This window comes from Zalophus californianus, chromosome 1 (assembly GCF_009762305.2).
Source record: "Zalophus californianus isolate mZalCal1 chromosome 1, mZalCal1.pri.v2, whole genome shotgun sequence".
Taxonomy (NCBI): Eukaryota; Metazoa; Chordata; class Mammalia; order Carnivora; family Otariidae; genus Zalophus; species Zalophus californianus.
In genome coordinates this window covers 30,213,808-30,237,049 of record NC_045595.1, presented here as the reverse complement: position 1 = coordinate 30,237,049, position 23,242 = coordinate 30,213,808, and the positions used below count along the sequence as shown (strand labels likewise).

The following is a 23,242-nucleotide window of genomic DNA, read 5'->3' as shown; positions in this document are numbered from 1 at the left end:
GAAACCCTAGGACATGCCTCCAGACATATAAAATTAAGTTGGGCTAGAATTGTTTTCGATTCCATCCTCTAGGACATCCTTTTCAGATTGGGGGCCCTTCAGGCTTAAGTGACGGTAAGTATGTTCTTTCTGGGTGCCCAGCAGATCATCTCCAGAGGCCCTCCCCTGATCAGGATGTTGAGGCTTTCCCCATGATGTCGAACCAAATGTACACACTTCTGAAGACGTGGGTACGGAGAAGATCGCTTCCTCGGTCACAGCTGTGGTGCTGTGCTTTTGAGTAAAAGAAGAAAAATGACAGACATGCTTGATTTGTAATCACATTATGCTCTGAGGCTGCTACAGGCTAAGGAAGGATGGATATTTTCCATACCTCAAAAGAGGTACCAAAGGGAAGTTGATATTCCAAAGAAGATTTTTTCTTTTTTTTTTTTTTAAGATTTTTATTTATTTATTTGACAGAGAGAGAGAGGGAACACAAGCAGGGGGAGTGGCCGGCAGAGGGAGAAGCAGGCTTCCCGCTGAGCAGGGAGCCCGACGCGGGGCTCCATCCCAGGACCCTGGGATCATGACCTGAGCCGAAGGCAGACGCCTAATGACTGAGCCATCCAGGCAGCCCGATATTTTTTTTTTCTTTTCCAAAAAACACTTCTTTCAGGAAGTGCTAATCATCATCCTAAACTGACCTAATAACCATCATCATAAAAATATTTTAATCTTACACAGTCAAAAGCCATTCAGGGTAAATACATAGCGTAGAAATAAATTCAATTCCATTTTCATTTGTTAACTTGGGGAGTTACAACTAAAAACTTCAGCATACTTTTTGGAATGTGGAGGCTCGGTTTGGTTTTAGGTAAATGTACAAGATTATTTCCTGAACTAATAATTTCATCCAATCACAAAAATTTCAATCAGCAATCAAAAGCTACCTATCTGCTGAGCACTGAGGCTACTACCTCAGTGCTTTTTGGAAGGACAAGGAGACATAAGGTAGTCTTAGCCTTCAAACGATACAGTGCAGACTGGCCAATAGCTTGGGTTCTGTGCCAGAGAAGCTTGAGTTTGAATTCCAGCTTTACCTCCTCATTGCTCTGTGATCTCAACCTGGTTTCTTAACCTGTCTAGTCCTGTAAATGGGAGATAACAATAGAATCTACCTCAGATGGTTGTTGTTGGGATGGAAGGCGACATTAAGCAAAGCATCTGGTGTTATGCCTGGCATAGAGTAAGTTCTCAACAAAGCTTGGCTGTTGTATTATTAGGGACAAATTGCTAAAGAAGCAAAATATGTGAATATGTGACCATGAAAAGGACAAAACCTATGTGGAAAGTACCAAATGAGTGGTACAGACAGCATATGTTGAGAGAAGAGTGGGCTCATTACAAGGCGGAGTGGTCCAGAAAGTTAGCACCCTTTGTTCTTAGCATTCACTTACAGCTTGCACTCACCTGGAAAGCTCTTAAAAATGGCTGATGCCACGGTCTCGCCCCAGCTCAATTAATCAGAATCTCATGGGGAGGGACCAACTCTTAGTAATTTTTAAAAGCTGCCCATCTGATTTCAGGGTCAAGAAAGGCCCCTGGGCTATGGTTAAAGAAGTGGCATTCGCCCTGGTACAAGTAAGATGAGGTTTTGATGCCCAGAGAATGAATTGTGAAGATTTTTTTTCCACTGACCAGTACTCACTGTATATTCTGAGTGCTCAGTGAACTCTAGAAAATCACTCAATCCTAAGCATGGATCTTGGCTATAGAGCCATGCTGTTCGGTGGCACCACACAAATGAAATTGACAAGTAGACTTGCCTCCCCCACCAAGAAAACAATAATCCTTAGAGCCATGTTTAATTCCAATACAAAGTAATTAAATGCCCCAAGAGAAAACATGTTCATCAGCTAGAAATGCATCACACATTCACCCAGGCATGGGTAGCAGTAGCAGTTCTCTTATTTACCTCTTAATTTCAGCTTGATTCTGCTCTCAGAGCCGAAGTTATTCACACACACGTGCACACACACACAAATTATGCCTTCATGTATCATTGCTCCACCTTCCCAATCTCTCTCTCTATGTATACGTATGTATATGTATATATGTATTGTGGTATACAGAGGGGTACATATATACATGTAGTTTGTGTACAAAATATACAATGTGTTCAGTGTGGTGGACTGTATTCCTAAAGCATACATCTTTGCCTTTAAATAATGAAACACACCAGGTAAGTATTTAGAAGCCAAAGTACATCTCCCTATTGTCTTCGGAAAAGATTTCCAAAGACTTTAGATGCCCACAAACTTTGAGTTAACTCATATACAAAAATAGCATTCACCTGTATGAGCAAGCATAAAATAAATATAGTTGTTGGGTCTGGGTGTTTTGTTTGTTTTGTTTTGTTTTAATTTTAAAGCTTGCCTTGCCCCAGCCCAGTCACACAGATTCTGTTCATTTGATTGAAATTATGATAATGGCTTTTTGGGTTGTTTTTTTCTTTGTTTTGTTTTGTTTTGTTTTACCATTGCCAGAATCTTTTTCTCCTTCTCAGAGAGTCAGGTTTGATGATGAAGTTCTGGAGGAATGACCTTGGGTGTACAGAAATAGATTTGGTCTTCATTTCTCCTACAACTACTATATTTAAACTATCTTCATTCTAGAATCCTAAATTTCTCTGCCAGACTTCAAAAGTGGTAATTCACATCAGAGTAGTCATTGTTCTTTGTAGGGCTGTCTATCTACATGATGATTAATGCGACAACTATAGATAATTGTTCAATTTTTTTTAAATTCCAGTGAAGGACTAAGTTCTCAATAGATAGTAGAAGTGGGTGCTTCTTAGGGCCTCTGGTTTGCAACTTTTAAATAAACGTGGTAAGAACCAGGTATGAGGTTGGGCTAAGACATTTTTAATTTCAGGCATTTAGGATTGGTTTTTTGTTCTGTGTTTTGTTTTTGCTTTTTTCCTGTCATCCTAGAGCAAAATCATGTCTGGGAAGGCAACTCAGTCTCCCTAGTAACTGTTTACTTGGACTCACCCTGAAGATGTAAAATTAATCAAATAACTAAAGAATGAGTACCAGCCAACATTTGGTGTGCCTTTGTGGATTTTGCAAATATCCTGCATCAGTATTGATGAGAGTCATCCCCCCATATAGGGTTGGGGATGGGAGTGGGACTCCAGCAAGTTCCAATATTTAGAAAGTCTCTGCCTAAAAGACAGGTGGCTGGATGAGCTCTGGGAGTGGAGTGGAGGATTTCTTCCTCTGCCGGATTTAGCCAGGTAGTCAGCAGAGCTAGCCCCAAGCCCCAGGGCTCTCACACCGAGTTAGTAAAACTACAATAAAACCTCATCGATTCAGACACAAATGCTTGTGACAATTCAACGGCAGATGCAGCTCTTATAATTTTTCTTAAGTAGAATGTTTGACATGATCTCAACTCTCTCTGGAAATTCTAAAGGCTCTCTCATAAATTTCATATCAGGCCCTCTGAAGTTAAAATTTCTGTCTCTTTGACTTCACTTTAGAGGTCAATTTGTCTACAATTATTAGAAGTTTTTTTTAAATTTCTACATTTATGATACATCGATATGGTAACCAGCAAATACCTTTTACTTTGGTGCCCAATTATAGACTTCATTTGAAAGCAGTAAAATGATACCTCTTTTTAGAAAACCCCATAATTTAGCTTTTTTGCTGACAGATGAGCATTTCTCTTCTCTCATTCTCCGAATCAGTGAGGTTTTACTGTAAATTAAAATGGGTACAGCAGGTGTCTATTTCCAGCCAAGCTGACCTTGCAGAATGGTCCATGACTTGATTTTTTCCATTTAATTTGCACACCAGCCACATGTTGATAAAGGAGAAGTAAGTAAAATGAAATCTCATGAAAGAAGAGAGGTGGACCCCTACTCTGCCTCCTAGTGGCTGTTAGAATATCCCCAAATAACTAATAAATCACACAAGAGCTTGGCCATTGAACAAACTCTTTCATTTATGGAATTATTTCCATAATCATCTTTCATGTTTCCAAACACCTTCCCATCTTTCTTTTGGTGAATGCTCCGGAAAGTGTTTCCAATGTAAATACTTTACGGCATTGGGTGGGGAGGTGGGGGACAAGAAGGGGTTGGCAATTTGTTTTTGTTTCTCTGCTCTCTTTGAAATCAGTAAAAAAAAAGGGGGGGGGCCTGTTGACACTGTCACTCATTCTGCATGCTCCCTGCCAGAAATGATTAGTCACCATGCATGCATGCCTTTGAATGGCATTCACATCTGGCCCAGTCCGATGTGAATGTTGCCCCTGAGACCCTGCACAATGATTTCCAAGGACCCACGTGCATGAAAATGAGTTACTTCACTGATATTTTTTGGTTTTCAATGTACATATGTGTCCAAGCCCCAGAAAAGTAAGTCCTAATCTTACTGAGTGTTTCCTAGCTTACATCTGATCTTTCCTACAGACAGGATGCAAAACCAGAGGCTCCCCACTTAAAAAGATTTTGACTCAAATGTTTGGTGACCTGGCATGAAATAGGAGTAACGTGACCAATGCGTAGAGAAATATGAGTTGCTGAGCTTGTATGAGACCATAGACAATGAAGCCCAGATATGTAGATATAAGTGAACCCTAACTGCAAATTTTCAAGTTAGACCAGCAGAAAACCCATAAACACAGTGAAGAAACTCCCAAATTCGAATACCTTAGAGCAAGAGCTAGCCAACAATAGTGACAAAGAGCATGACTCCAAACCTACTGGGTTATTGTAAATTGAACAGAAGTTCCACGTCTGTCCTTTCTACAGCTGCATCCTCGACCAGCAGGTCAGAATAAAGACTTTCTGAGGCAGGCCTGGAATGATGAAAAGGCATGGCCTTGGGACACTGAGAGGCCCCATTGTATCAAAAATCCTGTTCTTTTTACAATAAAATTACCAAACCCTGCTGATGCACAGTTAATCTTGACCAGTGAGGGCTTGACTTCACATCTTAGGTTGGGGAGAGAAGCTCATCGCCTCTTTGTCTGTTGTTTTTCTGCCAAATTTCAAAGGCCTTCGCGTGGTGGTCAGACTTGATGGTGGAGCATGCCGAGACGTTCCTGTCACTTTTTGCAGTGGACATGGATGCAGCATTAGAGGTGCAGCCCCCAGACACGTGGGACAGTTTTCCACTGTTTCAGCTGCTGAATGATTTTCTCCGTACCGACTGTATGTACTATCTTTGACTGGTTGACTTTCCTAAGTAGTGTGCAGATAAACAGATCGCTAAAATGTCTTTGGCCCAGTCAGACTACAGCCTAGTGAAACCTCTTCAGAGTTTTCTTATTGCTTTAAAAAAAACCAAACTTACAGCTGATGGCCCTTCTTTCTTTCAACAAATGTCCTGTTGCACCGAAGCCCTCTCTTAACAAGGCAAAAGAGCCCAAGAGCAGTGTGATAAGCGATATTCGTGCCTGTGTGTTTTATTTGTTTTTGAACAAGCTAATTAACTTAACCTCTTCACATTTCGAAATTTTTATTGAAAGATGTTTTCTAGATGAAAAACAATTTCTAGCTAAATAACACCCCAAGCGTTTCAGTATCTTACAGCAATACATAGGCATAAAATAGACCTTCCTTCCAAGAAAAGTTATGAAGGGAGGGAGGGGTACAGAATGTTCTTTCTTTCTGCTAATGTCATGGGAGGAAGGGGAGCAGGTACAAGGAGAAAACCTAAAAAACAATTGTCGGTTATTGTTTTTACTGTTTTTTAAAGGAGCATGATTGTTTTTCCTTTTTAGAAGAATGAAACAAATGGGTAAAATATTTTTGAATTCCATTTTCCTTCCACACAGATCTAATCATGAGCTTCGGTGCTGTTCATGTACTTTTATATACCCCCTTTTTCTTGAATCCCCTAGAAGCAGTATATTTAATATAGAAGATAATCCTTTCTGTATGTACATTGTATGCTGATAAAGCAATTGTGGGTTCTTACCAAGCTTTTGCTTATCTGTTCTAGATAATTTGTGCAATGGAAAATTTCACAAACACCTGCAAGACCTGTTTGCCCCACTTGTGGTTAGATATGTGGATTTGATGGAGTCCTCAATTGCACAATCCATTCACAGGGGCTTTGAGCGGGAGTCATGGGAACCAGTCAAGTAAGGAAACCTTTTTTGATACCATTGGAGTTTGGGTGCAAATGGCTGGAGAGTCATACAGAAATGGATTAATGGTGTCTTACAGTTTTTATTGTTAGCATGGACATCGAGCAAACACTGTACATGTTTCCAACTATGATGCTCATACTGTCCTTGTCCAGAGCAGGGGAGGTGGGAGGAGGTTAAGAAATGTTTTATGAAATGAAATCTTTGTTTTATTACACAAGATAAATAAGAAATAAGGGATATAAACTTGGCTGTGATGTTTGTACTGTGTATCTTACTCCAGTGGTGATATCCTTAGGAATTAATGTTTCCCACAGTGTGTTCCATAGGGGTCTAGGCAGGGGGTCTGCAAACTTTTTCTATAAAAGGCCAGATAGTGAATATTTAGCCTTTTCAACTACACAATCTCTGTCACAACTTCTCAGCTCTACCATTGTAGCGAAAAATCAAAAACAGACAAAAGGCAAATGAACAAATGTGGCTGTGTTCCCATAAAACTTTATCTTCAAAAACAGGAGGCTGTCCTATGGGCTATAGATTGCCATTTCCTGGTCTAGGCCTTTGAGACACACCTCAAGAAAAGAACTCCATGGCCAGATATGTTTAGAAAATTCTATATACCCCCACTCATCCACCCCACACCCATATCTCCTGGAGAACCACAAAGCACAACAGCATATTTGAAAACCCGGAGGACATAGTCATACAGACTCTTATTTAACTCTGCTTCACCTGGAGCTTCCTAAATGTATTTGGCTACTTTTTTTCCCCCCAGGGGAATATCTATCCTGTAGGACCAATGATAGGAAATCCTGTAGGGTGTGAATTGGGCAATTTCCACAATTGCTTAACAAATCTTAGATCTTACTTGAAAATGTCTGGCAGATTCAGTGCCACCTCCGTTTCCCAGCAAGGGGAAGGTCTGTGACTCAGGGCTGCCAGAGGGTCAGTCTCAGGCTCCCCTTTCTAGAGACATAGAAGGCTCCTAGGTGGAGAGAATTTTCTGGTATGGTTTGAAAAGCTCCAATAAAGCCCGGTATTAGCTTTACCCTGTTAGACTTTTTTTTTTCTTTTATGTAAGGAAAGCATTTTGTTCTTTCTAGTCCTTTACATCTTTGGGAAATAGCAACCAGTATAAAGCAAAATAGGGGGTATGTACAGCACACTTAGAGACACTCCAGAACAAATATTCAAAACTCTTTTCCTCAATTTACAAGATTTGACCTGTGCCTTATCTCTAAGCAGTTTTCTGGATTGAGATTCTTCCTCTGATATTTTACTGCATGATTCTAACTGATAAAGAAATCTGTGCAAAATAGCTTTCTTGGCCACCCCACCCCCCATTTCCACGTCTAAGTCACGAGAGGAGTTTCTTGACTTACCCCACTGAGAGCAGGTAAATAGGCAGTTGCTCTTCATTTGCAAGCACCAAGAAATCTAAATTTTAGCTTGTTATTCTCAGGTTTATACCATCTCTTAATATGGTCCTGCTGACTTTTAACTCATGAGAATTAAACTGGGTCCCTTAATGACAAAACATGAACAAGTGACTGTATTTTTTTAATGCTCATTATATTCAAGACAGTTGTGCTGTAGAGAACATCTGAGAAAAGGAAAAGGTTCAAATGAGTAATGTTCACGTTTTCAAAACAGTAATGGTCTTGAAATTGCTTTTACTTACTTGGGTTTAAGCGTGGATTCTGCTACTACCGACCACATGGGAGGAAATTATTTGTATCTGGGGTCACTATTTCTTAAAGGGCCTCAGAGTTAGGGCCTTGCCCTCCACTCACCAACCAGAAGGCAAGTCTTGAAAACTCTATGAACTGTTTTCTCCTCTGTAAAACTGATTTTTAAAGTGTCCCTCCTCGGTGTCTGAAAATTGTCATGAAGCTCTGTGATAATGTCACCAATGTCATTTTATAATCTGTTAAATTCTTCAAGCAAGTAACTGCTATTTCTTTTGAAGTATTAAATATTCTTGATACCATCAGACATAAAGGTAGAATCAAAATTATTTTCACAATTGAAAATGTTAGTCAAGGAAGGTTTTGTTGGGGATTTTTTTTAATGCTTAAAAAAATAAAATTTGAACTCTTGGACCAGTAATTTAAAGACCTGAAAATTAGGGAAGGATTAATAGTTGTGAAGAATAACCTGGGAATGTTTGATGCAGATGTTTTTTTTTGTTTGTTTGTTTTTTCCTCAAGTAGCTTTTTGCTGTCCCAAACTGTGCTATTGGTTAGTGACTGTGATTGTGGTCTGTTCAACTCATGGTAAATAGTACGTGCCTTTTAGAATACGTAGAGGTATTTGAAAGTGCCAACTAAAACGTAAACTAAATTACAATACTTTGAAACCACACACATTTTATTAGCTGATTTGTAAACAGAATGTGGATGCTATGACAGAGTAACAGAATGGCCAGCACAAAATGAAGGGTAAAAAGAGCTTGGGCACATGCTTTTATGTGCTAAGAAGAATGAGTCTCCCTATACTTCCTACCAGGTGAAGAGAAAGTACAAGCTTTTATCTGACTGCTAGTGAAGAAGCAGAGATTCATTTCCTTTTTGGATATTTTTCCAAGTCAAGGATGATCTTTTTGTAATTTTTTTTATTACGCTTACTCAAAAAGAAGAAACTGACTTAGATAAATAGATTTAGTTCGTTCAACCTTCTCTACTCTTACATGTGTTCCTCCAGTACGTACACAGACACATACACACGCATGCACACATAAACTTTCCCTCAAATAATTGTTATACTCAAATACTTCTGTTCTTCCATTTTTCAAAAATTGTGACTACAGGCACTTGATTATAGGTAAAATGACTGAGAAATGCATTGTAAAGCTTACTTCAAGAAAAACTAGCATTCAAAATATTAAAGAAAAATGACACTCTGGCAAGAAAATGCTACTAATATATGGAGCTTGCTAAGAATAGATCAAAAAATATTCTCTATTCTTCAGATTTTCTTATTTCAAAATATGGACCTATAAAATAAAACAGAGATACAGTCCTTTGGGCTCGATACAACCAAAGCTACCTGAGAGGGTCAAATGGCCAAGTCCTACTGCTGCTTTTCTCTAGAAAGGTGGTCGCCCATCTCTGCACGGAGAGAAAGGGCAGCAGCATCTCTGTTTCCATTAAGCCAGATACAGTCATAATTAGAATCTCAGTGTATTTGTGAAAAATGTCGTCACACAGCTTCTAACCACAGCTGAAGATAGTCAGCCTGTCAAGAACAGGCTCAAGCTAGAGCCCATAACCCTCTTGTGGGTGTCCATGAGGACACGTCATAGGACCATTGCTGGACAGGTTGTTCACAACTCTCCCATAGCCTGAATAAAAGCTTTTGTTCCTAACTGGCAGTTGGACAACATTTCTACCAGCTTTTTAGAGTTGGCTCCTTGTTAGTCATGTCATTCTGGCCTTCAGTGTGGAAGCAAATTTAGAAAGCATGCAATCCAAAGCTTCCCAGGACTAGTACCAAGTACCCACTCCACACTACCCTCTCCTTGACTGACCTTCTCTCAATCTCCACTTAAACACCTCCAGGCACAGAGAATCTGTGCTTCATCGTTGCCCATTTCAGGTTAGGATGGCTCTGAATGGTTGCACTAAACACTGTCCTTGATATATGCACACGGAAAAACCTGTTTCTCATTTCTCAAAATGCACTCTATCTCTCTCTGCCTGAGATATACATATGAAACATAGTTTTAAAATAACTTTCATTTTCCAGATTTTCAAGGATATTGATATCTTAATAATCATAAAGCATCAGACCAGACATCTTAGCAACATGTAGGTGACCTGGTATGAAATACAAGAGTACTAGACTCGGAGGAGTCTGCACTTCTGACTCTGACATTAACTTGCTGGATGACCTTGGGCAAGTCAGATGATTTTCCCAAGCCTCAGTACCCTCTTTTGTAAAACAAGAATTTTGAATACCCAAGACTTTTTCAACACTAGCGTTCTAGAAAATGTGATTTTTCCATATTCACCCCCTGCGATTTGATCACGACTGCCTCCCTAGTACCTGAAATAGGGCCAGTGACACAAAAGATGCTCAATAAATATTTACGGACTGACATTTATTAAGGAACCATACAGCCTGAAAATTATAAGGCTATAATAGGAAAACTATGGGGAGGAGAAAAAGGAAAAGATACGGTCCCCTGGTCAGGGATTTCAATTTGGCTGGGTCTGAGCAACATACACACAAGAAAAATGACTTTAAATATTTACCACTGTACAAATAATGTAACAAAGAATGATGAGATCATAGAGTAGAAATGAATGAATCTCCACTGAGGAGTCACGAAGGAAATAGCTTGGAGAGTAAGATTTCCAAAGGGGAAGGGTGCTTGGGAAGAGCATGAGCAAACGTAGAAACATGGGAGAAAGCAGGGTATGTGATAGAAACAGTGAATGTTTGAGTTTGGCCGGCACAAATGAGGAGGGAGGTAAGCCATAGGTTAGAAAGTTGATTGGGAGGTTCTAAAAGCCCATGAAGTTTAGAACTTTATTCTCTAGGTCATACTTTTCAAACAGGGGCTTTACAGCTCCCAGGCTGGTAAAAATTGGTTCTTGGCAGGGCAGATGGGCAAAAAAAAAAATTTTACTCCTGTCGTGTATATGTATAAAGCACAGGTCTTACCTAGAGTACATAAACAGATCTACAGTATACTGATGGTATTAAATTCTCATGGGGAAGGCAGTTGGGGGCCTGGTGGTGCTAATGAATAAAAGGTTGGGAAACACCACTCTAAACTATAGAAAGATATCAGAGAGTGCCCACCTCCCCAAGCTAAGGATTAGACCTAAGGATAAGCACAGAGAAAGGCTTTAGGGTCCAGAGCACCAAAAGACAAGATGTACTATGTACATTCATGTAACGAATGGCTCATAAAGTGGGAGGCATTCTGAATCTCAAATCTATCCCCATCCAGCCATCCAGAAGTCTTTGAGAGAATACCCGACCATATCATCTCTGCATGGAGACACAATCTTGATTAGAATTTATTCCAGAAGTGAGGGATGTCTCTACCTCTAGTCGTTTCATCCACAGAAATGAGACATGCACATTTGTGACGTTCATCCATGTGAGAGAGAGAGAGAGCAGATGAGAACTTTTTAATCCAGTGCCCCAGGAACACGCATTTGACCTGAATGGGAGCTATTTATCCTTTTTTAGCAGAGTCCCCACAATGAATGAGTCTAATTTTTTTAAGTCTATTTATTCTTTAGTAATCTCTACACCCAACATGGGGCTCAAACCCACAAACCCAAGATCAAGAGTCGTGCGCTTCTCCAACTAAGCCAGGCAGGTGCCCCAGAATGAGTCTATTTTTTTAACATATATCAGTTGTTAGGATTGCAATTCACACTTTTTATACTATCCAGAGATATCTCGTTATGATTCTCACAGAGAAGCATGTGATGGACTTGTTTTTAGGTAGTTGCTGAAGGGCCCTCTAAAATAATAATTTGTTATATCCATCAGCAGCTCCTGGAGCCTGATCTGACCTGTGTGCTACTAGAAAATTCTCCCTTTTCACATGTATATTATGTTTAGAATTGCCTCTTTGACTATAAATATGTTATTAATATCCAAATAAAATATTAGTAACATTAATAGTACACTCTATTATTTTGCTAAACAGAAATATCAAGCATGTTTCAGTCTTTTAAACATAGAGCATTATAGTATGTCACATGAAGGAAATGTTTCTACATGAGTCCAGCACAGTAGTCCAGCCAAAATGTCATATTTTACAAATATAGTATGTTCTGATTAATATAAGTATTTTTCAAATTTGCATATGCAAAACAAAGCTCATTTCTAATTTGTGTACCCACCATCCGCTAATATGTTTAAATTAAGTTGCTTTTGCATACATCTGTATGTTATTCATTCCTAGCTACTTTTAATTTGCTTAGAATTGACATTTTAACTTGCCAGGCTGCCATCTCTAAAGATCTCCTAATTCCTTGATCATTATTCAGTGTGTGTATCATTTAATGATCACATTTGCTTATGTAGGCTTACACATGTCTTCATGGAAATCGCCAACGGTTTTGTTACATGGCAGTGTTTAAGTCTGAGAGCCACCAGGGACTGACTTCAGAGGCAGATTCTCCAGTTAAACAGAGAAACATCAAAGAAAAGTTCCATTGTTTCTTCTACTTCATAGTCCTCTTTAGCTAATCTCTTGACCATTCCCAGAAGAGCACCTCTCATCCCAAGTAGAGAAGTGTAATTGGCTTTCCCAAAATGTGAAGTATAAAGAACAAACCTGTGTGACACCTGTTTCCCTTAAGGAAAAGAATGCCAGGTTGGTAATTTTGCATTCTAGATTTTTCCATCCATGTTGCCATTGGGAAAGAGTAACTTGTTTCCGGAGGGAGGCAGGTGTCCAGACTCTCTGTAGGTTCCAGGATTTCTGACTTATCCGGAGGCTTGCCCTGCTAAGCAAGCCCAGAGGCAGCTCCAGCCCTTGCAAGAGTTCTGTTAGTCAAACACAGCTTGCCCGGGGCAGAGCTGCTTTGGCAAAACTTGCTCTTCTGCAAGATCCAAAAAGAAACCCTCAACTCCTCTGCCAAAGTTCTGTCAACTCCACTTAAACAGGAAGGCTCCTCTCAGATGCAGAGTTAGGCTGGGCTCTGCTGTGCCAGTGACTTTGGCTGGATGGAACACCCTTAAAATGCCACTACAGAAGACACACGGTGCCAGTTTGTGAAGCAGTAAATGCCACGGTCCTTCCACAGAGATACGCTTGATTCGAGTTGGGGTTTTGTTTTTGTTTTATTTTCTCTTTTTATTCATAAAGTTATCCATCTCTCCATCACATCAGTTGATCCATCTTTGTTCAAAAAACAAAAAGCTGATGCAGGTCACATTTTTTATCTTTTTATTAATTTTAACATTTTACGGAAAAATGTGCTGCTTGGTTAACTTTCACAGACTGAACACACCCTTGTAACAATCACACAGATAAAGAAACAGAACATCCCCAGCACCTCTAAAGCCCTGCTTTCTTTCTCCCAGTCTCTATCTCACTTCCAAGGGTGACTAACACAAGGCCACATTTGAAATCCACTTGTGCTCTTAAGAATTTAGAATTAGAGGGGGGTTTGGGATTCTTTTCTTTTCCTAGGTGTCTTTTTGCGTGTGTAAACATGTCTCCATTTTAATTGGACTTAGTTTGAGGGAGGACGTTTCTTTAAGTGCTTTATACAGTTATTCAACGCTAATCCTTCTTGATACAATTCCTTCATCTTTACCATCCACATGACACCCTGTTGCACATACACCTGTCTTTAGAAGTAACAATTGGAAAGTATGCGTTCAAGTGGGTGAACTTCCCATCATGCCTTGTATCTAATATCTGATGTGAGAAATGTGCCTCGATCAAAAACAAGTTATGAATAAAAGAAAGTGAAAATGCGCCACCATTGCTTTCAATCCCAGCTATTCCCCAGCAGCCCCAGCTCCACCAATGCCAAGAATTCCACGAACTTCAAATTCTTGGCATCAGACAAGTTCTAGACTCTCATGGCAGCGGATCTGGAAGCCAAAAGCCCCTCACCCAGGCATTTAAATAATGTGATCATTGTGTAGAGGTGTCTTTGAGTTTCCACACTGTTAAGTCACTCTGTGGTTAATTTTTCTCCATTCACTTTTGTCATTTCTCTCTGAATCCTGAACTGCACCACAGCTCCCCATCCGTAAGCTGTCTTCTGAAGTGTGTTGCTTGAGTTTTCACTGTCATCTTGCTGTGGACTTAGCCAATTTATTTACAACTGTTCATGTGCTTCTGCCACATCTGCATTGTCACTGTGATGGTATTTTTTCTTTCTGTCTGTTTCTTCCACAGGAGTTTAACCAGTAACCTACCCAATGTGAACCTACCCAATGTGAACCTTCCCAAAGTACCAAATCTACCAGTTAACATCCCTCTAGGCATCCCACAAATGCCTACTTTTTCGGCACCGTCATGGATGGCTGCTATATATGATGCTGAGTGTGTATTCAGTTCACATTAGATCTAATTTAAATTTAAGTGATCTTGGCATGGATATGTATTGTTTATTTCTATACATCCTATATAACAGAGATGGAGATGGATAATTAGACATATTTTGCTGATCATACAGAGACAATATTGTTTATTTCTGGCATACAATGTGTTTGTAAGACGTTTGCTATATATACAGCACTAACAATTTGTCTTACGCCCACTGAATGCTTGAGGACTATGTTTCACTTCCTGAATTCTTTTGCAAAAGGAGACTGCCCATGTTTTGTTTTGTTTTTGTCGTTGCTTTTCTTTTCTTTTTTTTTAATCCAGGTGCCATGACTCTAGGAGTTCTTCATTCAAAAATAGTCCAAGAAACCTCTTTGATGGGCTGTCCAGTCATCTCTGGCCTGATCCAAATCTAAGAGGGAAGCACACTTACCTAGAAGTTGGGGTTTTCTTTAAATAAAAAATTCCTAGAGACTGTTTAAACCATAAAGCATATTTCTGGTGTCAGCAAATGGCAGGATATAGTAACAGTATGTTCAGGGCTAAATGAAAACTTCGGAATGGATCAAGCCTTAGTAATGTCTATGTTATGTAAAGATACTTTCCAAGGTCATAATGCAATATGGAGCATTGGGATCTAGGTAGCAAGAAAATATCTAAATTTGAGAATGCAAGAATCAAACAACAAATAATTAAATTTTGCAGTAGCTGTATCATCTGTGGTATGAGGGTAGGGCCATTCTTTACATTCAACTATACAAATGCCAGGAATGCATGGGGTTTGTCTTTTGGGGAGGCCTGGCTGCCCCTTTAAGGGCAGGAACTCAGGGGTCCAGGCTGAGCCACCACTTCTAGCTTAGGAAGTGAACCCGCTCTCTTTTTTCCTATAGCAAGAAGATCCAGCACCCCTAAATTCTACCTCAGGGAAATCAAATTAAAACCATGTGCATGATTTAATAAGTGAAATAGGGTTTAGTGATTCTATACCCTCCTTTGATCCTTTTCTTAGACCACAGCTAATTATAGGCCAGATAAGCTTTTTCTTGAAAGAATAAATTGGCACATTTTCAAAGGAAAGTGTTATTATCAAAGGAATAAAAAATGATCTGAAACTGGCAGTGATGTTTTGAAATCTCGAAATCACATTCATCAAGATGGCCCTCAACATTTTTAGTTCTGCAGTGATCCAGGTAGAAACAGGGCATTAAATGACGGCTCTACTTGGCTGCTTCGAAGTTGCCTAACATTTTTAAAAACCTCTATTCGTTCACAAGTGCACAATGAAATCATATAGTTAATGTGTCTGATTCTCTTTTAAAGACAAATTAAAACCTCCAAAAATTTATAACTGAAAAAAAATTCTTCTAAAAAAAGTAAATCATATTCATGCTAAGATGACTATACCAAAAGTTAGATTAGGTAGTCTCTGTTAAAAATTAAAATATAAATATCTGAAAGCTTTTCTCACCTTCTTCTATGCATGCTCTGTGGCATTGTTTTTGAAAAGATATGAATCAAGACATTGTAATAAAGCAGATAATGGTCTCCATTCAATTAATTAAGGCATGAGTGGGAACACATTTTGGTAACTGCTCAGCAATCAAAATAGTCTTGGTGCTATTGCCTTAACATTAACAGTTTATCTTAAAAATAAAAAGAAAATATTCTTTTCCTCATGTCAAAACTTAATAATAAGCTCTTCAAAGAAAAAAAAAAAACCCTAGAAGAATTTTTTGAAACTCTGAAACCAGATGGGTGTCAAAATGTTGTTGTAATAAATACCAATTATTGCATTCATATGTACTTAATGATTTAAAACATACAACCATGCAGTTCCAAAACGGGGTTTAGACTAGACAAAGTTGGGGTTTCTTTTTCCCAAGCATAGGATGGGGAGTGGGGGGAAGGCTGAACTTTCACGGAGAACTAACGCATTCCCCCACTTTTGAACGGTGCTTATGGCAGGATCTGAATAGAAGGCATAGATCCTCAATCACCCACCAGGAAATGCCTGATTCTATATCTTTTCATAATTCCAGTTTCCTCCTTTGCCACTTTCCATTTTTAAGGACGTGTTTCCATGTTACCTGCTCCTTCGTGTCAGATACATCTACATACTGACCTCAGACTGGTCTGTCCTTGGAAACATTACCCTGTTGGTCCAGGCCGTAGGCTCCCTCTCGGCATGCTGGGAGTTTGCCCCCTCCCCACCCCACAGTAGCTGTGTATGCGTTTATGCACTAGCTATATTTCTCTCTGAAGCATTAATTCAATGCAGCTGGCATCTGTCACAATAGAAACACCCACTCTCATCTGTTTCTATAGACGATGTCAGAACAAGTGGTAATGCATGGTGTGTTGGACATTTTATAAATTACCGTGTTAGCATTAGTGGTATGCGAGGAAGGGGGATGGGTGGCCACCCCTCAGAGCTCCAAATGGGACTGTTAACCAAAGAGAAAGCCAGCCAGAGAAAGACAAGAGGGTGAGAGATGGAGCATTTCCCATACACAGGCTTTCCGTGGATGCCCCAGGTAAAAGTTTCTTAGACGTCATTGTACAGAAGGGAATCAAGACCAATTTCTCCATCTGTACAGGCAACTGGGTAAGGCGGTGCAATGGTAAAAAGAGCTCAGGTTTTGAGCCCTAACGCTTTGCAAATATCCCCTGTTGGCTCATCACCCCCCACCCCCGCAACTCACCTCGTCCTGAGGCTGCCTATACAACAGGCTGGTCTATGATAATTGGAGTGAGAACCAAACTGAACAAGAATCTTGGACTCAAGGTATCCAGATGTACTTGTCTTGATTTGAGTCACCCCAGTTTCTTTCCAGCTCTGCAAGAGAGAAAGCAGGTCCTCGCTCACCACTTTGTTAGCACTGTCCTTTTAAAACTGAAAGTCTTGTGCAATCTCCAAGACACCTCCACTCTGGAGGGGAGCTGGGGAAGTGCATGAAACCCTGAATTTGAATAACTGCATGATGCCATGTAGTTATTATCCGTTGAAACTTACTTCTCCCTCTGGTTCGTGGCCTTCATCTGAATCATCACATGTGTTAATGTGGTTATTAAAAGAAGGCTGATTTTTACCATACACCATTCTCCTGGTCATTGTGGGGCAACACCTTTCTTTCCTCAGACTTCTCACTGGTCTGGAATAATTGGCCGAACAAAGCAGACTAAGTCATGTATGGTAAAACTCAAAATCCGCCGGTGGAGATGGCCCCCACCTCCACCGCCAACACGCGTCGTTTTGTATGTTCAAGCCACTGTTTGCCTTAAGCCTTCTAGCGCCTAGTTGTCTTTGTGTCAGCTTTTCCAGAATCCAAGGCCCGTGGGTGACTCTCGTTTTCTAATTTTTATCCTGCCAGTAATGGATCAGGCACTTCAGAAGATCTGTTCTGGAAACTCGATGCCCTTCAGACCTTCATTCGGGATTTGCACTGGCCTGAGGAAGAGTTTGGAAAGCACCTAGAACAACGGCTGAAGCTGATGGCAAGTGACATGATTGAATCTTGTGTCAAAAGGTAAGCCTCAGTGGCTGGACAGGCCCTGCACGCCTTCCCCGCTACACTCTGACTCAGGGGATGGTAGGTGGCCACTCTTTCAATTGGCCATAATTTGGATTTTTTGTTTGGAGAAGGTGCTTGCTTGTCCAAGTCAGCTGGAGTGGTGGCCACCCAAGTCTATCTCCTGTTCACCTGCCCCACGTCTGTCCCAAACCCCACACGATATGGTAGCCAGTTTTTTCACTTAGCTCCATGAGGAAGGGACCCATGTCTGTTCTTGTTCTTCTCTGTATCCCTGGTATCTAGCAGCACCTGACACACAATATTTACTTAGAAAGTATGTGTGTAAGGTGTAAGTGTGTGTGTGAGGGGGATGGCTGATGGAGAAAAGAGGAGCATGCGCAGTTCTGGAGCCCGGCAACCCGGTACAGGTAGCAGGAAATGAGTGCCTTTGCAGAAATGTGAGCAGGATCTCAGCAACGTCATTTGTCCCATATACGCGAACTGAGCACATACTCTGTGCCGACTCTGAGTTGTCCTGCCCCAAATCTAACTAGACATCAGTGAGGGGGCAGGAGATGTTAAACGTTCATGTGAACTTTCTACAAATTGCCTGCTCTGTGGCCGTGGCATATAGGGTCGAGGTGGGAATGCTACACTTGAACTTCTCAGGTAGAGTGTTCTGAGAAGGTGAAGAGAAGAAAATGAGAACAATATGCATACAGTCAACAAAGATTGTTTAGCTTCTCCTACCTGCCAGACACAGTGCTACATTCCTGGTGTGCCATGCCATGAAGAATGAGAGACCGCATTCCTTCCCTCCTGGAGGATCTAGATGTGTGTATCAGACACAGAGATGGAATTCCTCTGGTTTAACATCATTATCATCACCCTGTCTCTCCCCAGACACACATCCAAGTTCCTTTTCCAGTTCATAACCATTCCATTATTTTTCTTCATTCAAAAAAAAAAAAGACCACAAGCAGCGCAGGCCACTCCAGATCTCCAGATGTTGTGTAGTTTCGTTGATGGATCAGTTGTGGGTGATGGGGGCTGGGTTTGTCTGGGAGTGATCTGAATTTTATATCTTGGAAGAAGAAAAAAGAAGTAATAACGTCAAAACTGGAACCCAAAAGGGCAAAAGAACAATGCAGGTCCAGGCAGGTGAACATCTCAGCAGAAACTGGGGAAGGAGGTACGTGCTGGGGGGAGTCTGGGCAGGTGTTTGATGGCACTTCTGGAAGCTCAAAGTCCTGGCAATCCAAATTGTGTGTTTCGTTCTTTTTCTTCCTACTCTTAAAACCAAAGGCAGATCTATTGTTCAAGGTCAAACTGTTTCCTTAGAATTTTGAATTCTATCATTTCCTATATAGTCTCCATCAGTTTTAGGAAAAGCAAATCTTTTCTTACAGCCAAACCATTCCACCAAAGACTTCTTATGGGGCAGTTCCCCTGTGGTAAAAAATTCTCTCCTGATCTGTACTCAGGGCTGCAGCACATTGGAATGAACACTTACTGGCTTCTGATCTGTGCACACAATTGTACAAAAAACCAGATATGCCCTTCTGAGAAGCCAGTCTTTCGAGTAGGGAGTAGGAAGTGGGGAGTTGATGGGGGGAAAATGGGAGGACATGTGGATGTGAAAGGTAGACAGTGACTCTTATCACAAATCTTTGGGGCCAGCTACCTCAAAGAGTGTGAACTCCTCACCAGCAGGGAGTTTATCTTATTTATTTTGAGCTCCTGGCCCTCCCCAGGTCCCAGTGTCATGCTTGGCACATAGTAGCTGTTAAGTAACCTCTTATTAACAGAAGCTGATCAACTGCACATTCATACTTGACATCAGATGCTTAAATTTCTTGATGTCCCTTCCAATTATGTCCCCAGACAAAAGCAGACAACTGCAAATATAAGTGCAAATATCATCCCCTAACCTCCAGATGCAGAGGGTAAAACATGAAAAAGTCCTTGGATGTTTTAAGACATAGAATCTACATGACTAGAACCTAGAATCTTTGCTTTCCTCTTTGTGACGGAATAAACGGTCGTCGTTCTAGAAGGACATCACCATAAGGACATTATTTCATAGATGTAAATATACAACATCCAAAGTCAATCAAGCACTCTTCATTTCCAAGTGTCTGGGAAATTTAAATCATTCATCTGATGGACATGACAGAGCCTCTAGTCTAGTCTATACCAGATACTGTGTGCCACTGAAACCCAGCTCCCTAACCCTGTCCTCAAGGACAGTCAGTTGAATTCAGTAACCTCTCCATCCCTGGCATTTTCCTCCATGGATCCCTCTCAGTCATACTAATTTTGCATTTGGTTTCCTCTTTTCACACCCTCCAAGGGCAATACACAGTTCCCCTGTGAAAACAGAAGACGTTTACTTCATTGTAAGGGAACGATGTAGCACTCCCCTTTCTCCATTTGGGCCGGAACTGGTATGCCGACCTCAGAAGATCAGCACAGGGACCTGTCCAACTCAGTCCCCATCAGACCTCCTTTTCACAAGACCAGAAAAGGATGTATTTTCAGTGTAGCTTAAAATGATCATCATGATTAGAAAGCTACTTCAATGCACCGAGTCTTTAGAAGCCAAGATACATTTATCTTTAACATGATCATATAATATATAGGAGTGCTTTAAGGGCTTTTTTTTTTCTTTTAAGTTTTTTTCTTAAGAACTAGGCTTCCAACCTTAGAAATTATACTTGGCTTCCCTGCATGCACTCAGGGTGTGTTAGCAAGCTGGCATCCTTTCCTGAGCTAACTAGCTGTGTGGTCCTCCTCTGCACTGTTAGAAAACTGCTACTAATACCTCTTGAAGCAATGCTTTCCTGGTGGCTGCATGATCTCCAGAACCTGACGGCGAACAATGCTGAAAAGATGCATTGGGCGAAAGGAGCTTTAATAAAACCACTTACTAACCAGGTGCTTTTCTTTCAAGACATGGGATGATGTGACCCACTTCTCTAAAACCTTTTAAAATCTAGCTGGTCCCCTTTACAATGCCGATACCAAGGATTAAATCTCACACCTGTATTACCAGCTGGCCGTGTCCGACTAGGTTTTTCCTGTGAGCAGTTAGCACGTTGCCGGGATCATAATTTGACCTATGTCAGAATTATGTCCCATTAAGCTTGCACCATCACACAGTTCTTGAATTGGTAAGTATATTGTGCCATTTTCACTTACTAAAAATATATACTCTTAAAAATATATAGAGATATATACTCTGATCGCAGAATAATAGACATTGCCAACAAATATAGTGGAAGTCCCCTGATACCACTCCTCCTAATTTAACTTTCCTCCCCAAAGGTACCTATCTTATTTTTTTAGTCTTTAAAACCATATAACAACTGGATCTTTTTTTTTTTACTTCAGTCTCTTTTAAAACCAAAAGGAAAAAAAAACAATAAATGTCATTTAAGATTTTTTCCCCACCATGAGATTTTGAAGATTAAAAGCTGCTTTTTTGTTTTTTGTTTTTTTAATGAAGTGATTCAAGGTAGGCAGTTGCCAATGTGAGAGAACTTACATGTGCTATAATGCTATAATTGGGTTTTTGTTAATTCATTCATTCTCCTGCAATTAGGGATCTCTATAGCATGTAAACTATAGTCAGAAATACGCTGAGCTACAGGTGTTCCATGTACTGCCGAGAAAGGGAGGGTTTCCATGGCTGTCTCTGTGAATAGGCCTTCCTTAGTTGGGAAAGTCATTTTTAAAAGAACACATGTGAAGTCATTGTCGATTGAAACTGATTACAGCCTTCAATTTTCTTTTTCACTGACCTCTCAGAAAATGTCTCCTCCACCTGCTGCCATGAATGCTGAATTGGTCTTTTCCTACTTTGTTTTAATAGAACCAGGATTGCATTTGAAGTTAAGCTGCAAAAAACCAGTCGATCAACAGATTTTCGAGTCCCACAGTCAATATGCACCATGTTTAATGTTATGGTTGATGCCAAAGCTCAATCAACAAAACTTTGCAGCATGGAAATGGGCCAAGAGGTAAAAAAAAAAAAAAAAAATACAGATTTTTTTTCCCCCCCTCCATTGATCATGTAAAAGAAAACTTCACAAATTCCTTCCATCTACACTAGTCTGCTAGTTTCAGAAATATCCTTCTAACATTTGTGGATTAAGCTACAGATGAATGTTTGGTATCTGTTTGTTAAGTAAATTTCTAAGGCATGTGCTAATGAGAATGCCAGTCACTTGGAAGTGATTCTTGGCTAGAGTTGGGGTGGTCTTAAAGTTCCTTCAAGTCAAATAATGTGCGATGACCTTATTTATTAGGCTGGTATCTCCAACGGAGCTGTTTGCCAGAGTGCAAGTCATTTTCACATTTGAAGTGCATTTTATCACTTTGAACATCTGGACCGCAGGAGGGCTCTCTTTCTTGCATCAAGCAAGCTCCAAGATATATAATGTTTATCACCCTGCTACCCCATCCCCAGCCAGCAGGTTCTGAATTTTTAAGAAATCACAGACTTTCCTATTTCCTTAGATTGAGTTGATTGTGAATCTTCCCTGACCAAAAGGTTAGTCCTTTGCTAAGTTTCCAATTCCAAAGTGGTATTTAAAATGTAAAGGAGAAAGAAGCAGCAACTCGGGCTTGATTAAAGACTATCATGATCATTTTTCTCTGATGGCCTCAAGCCAGCTAGATATTCATATACCAATTTAGAATTAATTCAGAAACATTTCTGGCAACTCTCATGTTGTTGCCAATTGGCATAAATTGCTCCTAAATCAGATCTTTCGATACCAGCCTTACATGCTCAGAATTCTTACTAAATTATATTTGCTCCTTGTTCGTTATTTATTTTCTCTTATCGGCACCTTCCATTTTTAAATGTGGGTTGGTGGTATTCTCTTCCTGACAACATCATCTCCAACCTTCTTTCCCCACTAATCAGCTTCCTCAGCCACCTCTGTTAGTACTTACTCCCGACTGACTTTCTTTGGAGGGACATTTGCTCAGGGGTTATGTTCTAGGCACTAGGGGCAAATGCAAGGGGTCCACAGTTCTGTTTCATGGCTCCATGTGCTGCATCTGACTGACCCGGAGCAGTGGTTCTCAAGATTTAAGTGAGCATCAGGCTCATCTAGAGAGCTTCTCAAAACCCAGATCGTTGGGTCTCACCCCAGGGATTTCTGAGAGGTCCGGGGTGTGGTCTAGGGATTTGCATTTCTAACCAATTCCCTGGTGATGCTGATGCTGCCGGCTAGTCTGGAGACCACAGGTTGAGAATCATTGGTGTGGGGGCTCAGTATCCAAAAAGGAGTTAAGATTAGGGCTCACACCTGAAGGACAGCACCCCGAGAAGGGCTCAGGTTGGGTGTTCAGCCACCAGGATTCTTACCCTGGCTGTGCTGCAAATGAGCTGGGCCTTAGTTTTCTCCTCCGTAAAATGATAACACTATTCTAATTTAATTCAGGCTATTTTGAGTTGCAGTATCAGTTCATCAAATCCTACCAAGAAGGCCAGCATGTGAAAAAATAAAATGAGAGCTGCTGTGGATAGAGT

General features: G+C 40.5%; 1 protein-coding gene across 1 annotated transcript in view; it reads left to right on the top strand.

Moving 5' to 3' along the window:
- CADPS (calcium dependent secretion activator) overlaps positions 1 to 23,242 on the top strand; it is a 476,365-nt gene that overhangs the window by 378,011 nt on the left and 75,112 nt on the right. Inside the window, exons 22-27 of the mRNA XM_035728423.1 lie at positions 3,846 to 3,866; positions 5,050 to 5,206; positions 6,000 to 6,141; positions 14,036 to 14,182; positions 17,557 to 17,712; positions 21,572 to 21,719. Coding sequence (XP_035584316.1) covers positions 3,846 to 3,866; positions 5,050 to 5,206; positions 6,000 to 6,141; positions 14,036 to 14,182; positions 17,557 to 17,712; positions 21,572 to 21,719 — 771 coding nt within the window. The remainder of the gene's footprint in view (positions 1 to 3,845; positions 3,867 to 5,049; positions 5,207 to 5,999; positions 6,142 to 14,035; positions 14,183 to 17,556; positions 17,713 to 21,571; positions 21,720 to 23,242) is intronic.